This window comes from Colobus angolensis, unplaced genomic scaffold (genome assembly GCF_000951035.1).
Source record: "Colobus angolensis palliatus isolate OR3802 unplaced genomic scaffold, Cang.pa_1.0 Scaffold5, whole genome shotgun sequence".
Classification (NCBI taxonomy): domain Eukaryota; kingdom Metazoa; phylum Chordata; class Mammalia; order Primates; family Cercopithecidae; genus Colobus; species Colobus angolensis.
The window spans coordinates 24,302,168-24,310,602 of record NW_012118487.1 but is presented as its reverse complement, the minus strand read 5'-3'; the positions used below and the strand labels follow the sequence as shown (position 1 = coordinate 24,310,602).

The window sequence follows — 8,435 nt, the reverse complement described above, 5'->3', positions numbered from 1 at the left end:
CAGGCTTGTGTAAGCGTGCTCTATGATATTCACATGATAAAAAACAAACAGCAAAACCCCCATTGAAACATTTCTCAGAAAGTATCCCCAACCTTAAGTGATGCATGAATGTGCTGCCTCCACAGTATATATTCAAAGGTGACCTTCATTATGTAGATTCACATGAATGGACTTTCACCCACTTAAAAAAAGCCGTGTGAAAATATCTTGCCCCTAGATTCAGGTATCTTCTGGACACACTCTTGTTTACAATTTAAATTATTTCAAAAAATTGATATATCTGTTGATTAAATACAAGTATTTGTGCGGCAGGAGAATAGGGTCTGTAAGCAGGGAACCTAGGACTGATTTGTGCTGACGGGATATGCATGACGGGGTATCAGTTGAAAGGCTACTCCTCTTTCAACCCCTCCCTTTTCTGCGTGGCAGTTGCTGCCTGGCAGTTGCAACCCTTCTTTTTCTGTGTGGCAGTTGAAAAATGAAAGTGCTTCAGATTGGTCCTCTCCCTGAACCAATCACACTTGTGGCAGACCAATGGGAAACCTCTAGAAGGTATTTAAACCCCAGAAAATTCTGTAACCGGTGCTTTTGAGCAGCTTGCTACACAGCTCGCTCCCACCCAGTGGAGTGTACTTTCATTTAAAATAAATCTCTGCTTTCGTTGCCTTGCTTTATTTGTGCGTTTTGTTCAAAACTCCAAGTACCCAGACAACTACCCTCCACCGGTAACAGCTGCACACACATATCAAGGCACACTAGCTTCACCCCGCCTGGAGCTTCTTCCCATGCCTAGTTTTCTTTTACAATTCTGGTCTCTGCTAAATTATCACTTCTAAAAGAGGACTTTATAGAGACCACCATGTGTAAAACAGCTTTTCTACGTGCCCTACCAGCTAATTTTTATTAGAGTATTTATGTTATTTGAAATAATATTATGTTTACATGCCCCCCTCCCCTGGAAAATGAGCTGAGTGAGGAATACTGTTGGAGTATCCCCAATACCAGGCACACAGTAGGCATTCAATAAATAGTTTTTGAATGATCGCATTGTCTACGGAATTCTAACATGTATGGGGGAAACAAAGACTCTCAAAGAAAACAAAACCTGGGACGGCAGAGGCCTTGAATATGAGGAAGTGACCTTTCTGGATCAAGAAACTAAGACTTGGCAGGGCGTGGTGGCTCAGGCCGGTAATCCCAGCACTTTGGGAGGCCAAGGCCGGCGGATCACCTGAGGTAGTACGGAGTTCGAGACCAGCCTGGCCAACATGGCGAAGCCCCGTCTCTACTAAAAAATACAAATAATAATAATAATAAATAATAATTAAAAAAATTAGCCGGGTGTGGTGGTGGACGCCAGTAATCCCAGCTACTAGGGAGGCTGAGGCGGAAGAATCGCTTGACCCCGGGAAGAAGGAAGAAAGAAAGGAGGAGAGAAGGAAGGAAGGAAGGAAAGAAGCAAAGAAGGAAAGAAAGAAGAAAAGAAAAGAAAAGACAAAACAAGAAGAGGGGCAGGGCAGGGCAAAGAAAGACTCAATGGGGGAAAGGACTTGCCCAAGGTAATCTAGTACCTGGAAAAGCGGGAGGCAGGAGCCTGTGCCGCACAAGAGCACTGGGGAGCCAACACCGAGCTGCCCTTTTGAGAGGGTCCCAGCCCCTAAGATGCGGGAGACCGCAAGAGGGAACCTTTTGTCTAGAGAGGCAGCTGCGCTCTGGAGTCCTGCTCTGGGACAGATAGGCGAGCTCCACTCTCGCGGCCGGAATGCGATGGGCCAGAAGCCTGGAGCGTCTGCCACCCGGGTTCCAATCCCCAGGCTCGCAGTCAGCGCCAGGCCGAGTTCAGCCTCCCGCCTCAAGCTCCCTCCCGCCGTTCCCGACGAGCACGCAGGTGCCGCTGGCCTTTGGGCTAGGGCTTAAAAGCTCAACACGGGCGAAAAAGATGCGGTCTCAGTTGACGGGGACGCTTTAGAGAAACGGACTCGCCTTTCCTGTTCCGGTTGGATGTGCGCCGGCTTCTCAGGCCCCACGTGGGATTCGGCCCGGGTGCTCTTGTGAGCTGCTGCTCTTGCGGTCGGTGAGATTACCTGAGTCTAGAGTACGGAGCAGCTCCGTGGCCACGAGGACGTCACCATGGTGGGCCCCCTCCTGCTCCCCCGAACCGCTCGGTTGGTTCCCCGGAAGGATCATGTTGAGCAGGCACAGAGGGAGGGTGCAGTTTCGGGAACCTAGGAGAGAGGCGGCTTCAAAGTGTTTATTTGAGAGAGTGTGCGGGGTAGGGGCGAAGCCTCTGTGAGACGAGTCCCAGGCCCAACGCCTGGACCTTAGAGTTCCGCGTCCGAGTGCTGAAGTGCCCAGATGTCCCCTTGCTCCTCGTTGCCTCGTGCTTAACTTCTCGCTAGTCATTGCCTCCTCGGGGGAAACCCGGCACCTTTCCACTGAAACGCATCGGGGAGTTTGGCAAAACTCCTGAGGTCACTGGCCCCACACCCCTCTGCCCCTCTGGCCTAGGTAGACTCAGTGTGGGCTTAGTCGCCTCTTCCTCGGCGTCCTTTCACCTCCCGTTAGTGACCCATTCCTGCCCTGAATCCTGCCTTTACGCCCGCATTCCCTCCAGGGCTCTGAAGCAGTTTTGTTGTTTTTATTAAAAATTGGGTAGATACAAAAGAGTGTTTCTAAGACACATTTCAAGTGTAAAGATTAGTAGTTTCAGGAAGTCTCGTTTACCCATTATGTAGTTTTAAGAAATAAAACATAGCCTTTGAAAGCCCTGTGTTACCTTCTTTGAACCTATAACTTTCAGAACCTTAAGAAGCAAACATTATCTAAGTTTTGTGTTTATAATTTCACTGCTTTTCTTTATATTTGTATTCTGAAACGGTATGTTGTTTCTTGCCTGTTTTTTACTTAATCGTTGTGTTCTTGAGAATAATCCTTGCATAGAAACATGCTTTATAAATATTTTTAAATTAATTTGTAATAAAAGCAAAATTTAAAACGTTTATAATCTGGTCACAGGTTATGATACTATGCCCACAATGTGACCTCTTCGTTTCTTTTCACTTTTTCTCTTTTCATTGTATGCCAGTCATTTTTGTCTTACAGTCTCGGTCTTTCGTAGTTTGTTTCGCGAGTTTTTTGTACTTTATTTATTTATTTTGATCCACCACTGAGGCATATTTTGTACTTTATTTAGATTGTACATATTTGTGTAAATTCAGTGTTTGCTTGTCACTTTGCTTGTGGGATTTCCAACTCTACAGTGTTAGGTTTTTTTCCCTTTTCAGAGTGGAATGTGAAAGCAATTACATCTCATTGTGTTTGAGGGACTGGGGAGGTTAATTGGTATTTGTAGTTGTCCTTGACTATCAGAGCTTCACCTTTTTATCAGACTGTATGGTAGAAGTATGTTGCTTTGGCATAGAAGTCAAAAGAGTGGCATATAAACCTGTTTTCATTGGCTCATTTCTGGCTCTGTCATTTTTTTGATACAACCTCATTAGTGGTTCTGCTGCATCCTCTTTCAGTACAGCTCAGAATGCGGTCCCAGAGGACAGAGATGGGCACCTGGTTTTCCCTGAGTTGCCATCTTGGCAAACTTACTTAACCTCCCGTCTGTCTAATTGGGATAACAGTAGTACCTACCTCATAGAATTGTTGTGGAAATTAAATGTAAAGTGCTCAGTCTAGTGCCTGGCACTTAGTAAATGTTATTGTTGTTAACTTTAGTTATGTAAATATATAGTAACAGTACAGCTTATAGTTTTCCACCCTTGTTACTTTGCTCATTAATGTTCTCTTATTGTAAATCTTTGCTGGAGCTCAGCAAGTTCATATCTTTTTTATATCAAAATTTAGTTTATTATACTTAAAGAATCTTTTCAAATTAATCAATCCCACTCAACACTTCTTTATGCTGCATTAAAAAGGTTTTTAGTGTTTATTATTATTATTTTTGAGATGGAGTTTCACTCTTGTTGCCCAGGCTGGATTGCAGTGGTGCAATCTCTGCTCATTGCAACTTCTTCCTCATTGCAACTTCCGCCTCCTGGATTCAAGTGATTCTCCTGCCTCAGCCTCCCGAGTAGCTAGGGTTACAGGCGCCAGCCACCATACCCAGCTAATTTTTGTATGTTTAGTAGAGACAGGGTTTCACCACATTGGCCAGGCTGGCCTCGATCTCCTGACCTCAAATGATCCTCCCGCCTTGGCCTCCCAAAGTGCTGGGATTACAAGTGTGGGCCACTGCACCCAGCCAGGATTTTAGTATTTTTAGGTATGGCTCATACTATACTACTAGGCACCGATGGGTATACTCCTTTTTATATAAACCTGTCATACAGCTTGTGTGTGCTACTTTTCCTCCCTAGCTAGACTATATACCATTGAAAAGTGTGCCATCATCCTCCCAGCATTTATCCATGCACATTACTGTGGGACATTAACTGTTACTGACTACCTTAATGGTAGAGATTGTGTGTTTTGGAGCCTACATCTATAAATGTGAGCTACAACAATAAATCAGCTTAATAAATCTCATAGAGATTATCTGTTGGTGAGAACTTGCTCCTGAAAGTTAGTAAAACTAAAGAAAAACATTAATGGAAATCTACTTAGTATACCAAACTTTTTGAGACAGTATTGCTTTTACATAGTTTAAAACACTAAAAAATGGTTGTTCATTAAAATTTTATTAGTTTTGTATTAACTGCTATAGTAAAGTGATATGTATTTAGTGGCTTAAAGCAACACATTCATTTCCTGAAACCTCTGGAGGTCAGATGTCCAAAGATGAGTCTTAACTGAGATAAAATTAAGGTGTTTTTCAGTTTCAGGGCTGTCTTTCTTTAAGGGGCTCTAATGAACTTTTTCCATTTCTTGAGGTCATCTACATTCTTTGGCTCCTTTCCTCTTCAAATCCAGCAGCATAGCATCTTTAAATTTTCCTCTAGAGGAGGTTACATTTTCTCTCACAGTGATCCGCCTGCCTTCCTCTTACATGCACCTTTAGGATTATATTGGGCCCACCTGGATGATTTTCCCCATCTCAAGATCTTAATCAGATCTGCAAGTCCTTTTTGTCATATACAGTAATATATTCCCAGGTTCTAGGGGAATCAGGGCATGGATATCTTTTGGTCGGTGAGGTCAGAGCATTATTTCGTCTGCCACAAAACGACTTTCTCCAACTCTCTTGCCTAATGCCCTGGTTCACTTGAGAAACAGCCACTATTAACAGTTTTTTAGCTATTGATTCAGATATTTTATATGTATGTATCAGCATATATGTATGTTCCCTAACCTCTCTTTTTACATAAATGGTATACTAGACACCTTAGTCCCTTGCTTTTTTGTCTTACCTGATGTTACGGATCTATGTAAGTACATATAGATCTACTTCTTGCTTTTTAAATAGTGAACATTCCATTGTTTGCTTCTGTAACTTATTTAACCCGATCTGTGATGGACCTTTAAATTGTGTACACTATTTTGCTGCCACAGGCATTGCAGTACTGCTGCATTGATTATTTGTCCTCCCTTTAGTACATGTGTAAGTATGTCTATAGAATAAATTAATAGAAATAGAATTTCTTGGTCAAAATTGACCAAGAAATTCTATTTTTATCTTGATGGGTACTCTCTTTATTTTATTTTATTTTATTAAAAAACTGTTTTTAGAGATGGAGTCTCGCTCTGTCACCTAGCCTGTCATGTCGTGGCATACTCATAGCTAGCTCACTGCAGCCTCAAACTCTTGGGCTCACACCTCAGTCTCCCCAGTAGCCAAGATTACAGAGGTACACTGCCTCACTCGGCTAATTTTTTAGATTTTTTTGTAGAGACGGGGTCTCACTATGTTGTCCAGGCTGGTCTCAAACTTCTGGCTTCAAATGAGCCACCCACCTTTGCCTCTCAAAAGTGTTGAGATAATGGGTATGAGCCACTGTGTTTAGCCCTGATGGGTACTATCAAATTGCCTTCCAGAAGACTGTGCTGGCTTGCACCCCCTTGAACTATGAGATTACAAATACACTCACACCTCCACTCATGCAATGTGAATTATTTTTTATCTTTGTTAGTATTACACACTAGTAATTCTATTTCATTGAAGTTTTCGTTTTTAAAGTTTTTCCAGCTTTTAAATAACACTTGTTTTTACTCGTCTTGTGATTTGTATGTATTCTTTTGCTGATCTTTTTCATATTAATCTTAAAATAACTTCTTAAGAGAATTAGCTCCTTTGTGTTGCAAGTTTTTTTGTAGTTTGTTTTTAGCTTGGTTTATGTTTTGCAGTTCAGGCTTTTAAGTTTTTATGTAGATTTGTTATTTTAAATCTTCTGAATTTTATGTAATGTTTACAAAGACCTATCTCTGAGACTCCTCTACAAAAAAATATGAAAATCTTTTTTTTCTGAGATCTGTGTGGTTTCATTTTTTTATGCTTAAATGTAATCTATGAGGAACTTAAAAGAATGCAGAGTGATATACCAAATTTTTTAAAGATTCCTATGCTTTTTACAGTTGTACCTTGGTATCGAGGGATATTAGTTCAGGACACACTCGAATACCCAAATCCATGGATTCTCAGGTCCCTTGTATAAAATGGTGTACTTTTTGCATGTAGTATACTTTAAGTCACACTTAACCATACCTATTACAATGTAAATGCTGTATAGTGATTATATTGTTTTTTAAATTTGTATTATTTTTATTGTTATATTGTTATTTTTTTATTTATTTTTCTGAACATTTTCTGTCCTCAGTTGGTTGAATACCCAGATGTGAAACCTGGAGGGCCAACTGAATTTATTTACATTTTTTGAGTGCTTGAAATAGTTAATGCTAATCTAAAACTTGAACACACAGCAAATGTTACAAATAAATAAGGAGCTCAGCTAAGCTGTTGTGACCTAAAGGATAAATTATTACCAAATGTTATTTTTTGTCTTGCTTTGTTACATAATATACACTTTAAGAAATTTTCTTTTTTTGTGTGTGTGACATCTGCTTTATGTTCGGCACTTGGAACCTAGGCTTACTAAGGAGTCACTATTTTCTAAATCACTACTAAATCTAATCCAAAAGTACATTTGGGGATCACAAAACTGACTTATGAAGGCTTATGAATGAAACATCCTAATTTAAATACTTAAGAAACGTATATAGTTGATTTATCCATTCATTCTTTCTGGTTTTTTTTTTTTTTTTTTGAGTGGGAGTCTTGCTCTCTTGCCCAGACTGCAGTATGGTGGTGCTATCTCAACTCACTGCAACCTCTGCCTCCAAGGTTCAAGTGATTCTCCAGCCTCAGCCTCCCGAATAACTGGGATTACAGGCGTGCACCACGCCTGGCTAATTTTTGTATTTTTAGTAGAGATGGCATTTCACCATGTTGGCCAGGCTGGTCTTGAACTCTTGACCTCAAGCAATCCACCTGCCTCAGCCTCCCAAAGTACTGGGATTACAGGCTTGAGCCACTGTGCCCGGCCCCATTATTTATTACTTGATAAGGGTTTTTGAAAGCTGTATGTCTCTTGGGGTGGTCATGGTGGTTGGTGAATTGACTCAAACAAGACAGTGCCTTCTTCCTTGCTGTATAACTTTGTCAGTGAAAAAGAGTGCCTCTGACAGGGACTGGCACAGAGTTTTTGTTCATCTAAGTGTGTAGGTAGTCTGTTTGCCTGCTCCTTTTCAAGACCAGGCCAACAAGAAAGTCTGTTTCTCCCAGGAGCAATTAATTTAGGTAGAAATACAGTAAACCTGTCAAACTGATTTGAGCTACAATCTTGTTTTTCACTTCTTACAAAAGACCCAGAAATGAGAAGGATAAACATGAATATGTGCTAGAATTCCAGTGGCTGTATGCCTGTAGCTTGTTATAGAAAAGATAGAAGGCAAGTACTGTTGCATTTAAGTTGGAAAAACTGATCTATTTTGTGTGTGACCTAGCAGAAGTTTTTCAAAGTGCTTTTGTTTCAAAGTTTTCTTCAGTTAGAAGGAAATTTTAAATGAGGTAAACATTTTTATTTTTATTGTGGAATTGTATCACTAAAATTGATCAGGCCAGTCACCTTTATTTCTTTATTGCCTCCCATCTGAATATCCTTGGGAGACTACACTTACCTTTATCTCTGGAAAGAACTAGTCCTTCCTTGATAGTTATATCTTTGTTTCATTATGATCCCAAATATGATAATTCTGGTCTTTGATAGAAGTCTCTCTTAGTGACATGTTAATTTCCTATGTTATTATTCCGGGTAGACCTAAATGGGGTTGCATGTGAGACGAGTTTATTTTTATATTTTATTTTATTTTTTTTTTGAGACGGAGTCTCGTGCTGTCACCCAGGCTGGAGTGCAGTGGCCGGATCTCAGCTCACTGCAAGCTCCGCCTCCCGGGTTCCCGCCATTCTCCTGCCTCAGCCTCCCGAGTAGCTG

General features: G+C 41.0%; 1 protein-coding gene across 1 annotated transcript in view; it reads left to right on the top strand.

Annotated features, from left to right (window-relative positions):
* The first annotated feature begins 1,792 nt into the window (after positions 1–1,792).
* Positions 1,793–8,435, top strand: part of TMA16 (translation machinery associated 16 homolog (S. cerevisiae)) — a 26,143-nt gene continuing 19,500 nt past the window's right edge. The window contains exon 1 of the mRNA XM_011959681.1: positions 1,793–2,133. Within this exon, the coding sequence (XP_011815071.1) occupies positions 2,131–2,133 (3 nt within the window). The 5' untranslated portion in view covers positions 1,793–2,130. The remainder of the gene's footprint in view (positions 2,134–8,435) is intronic.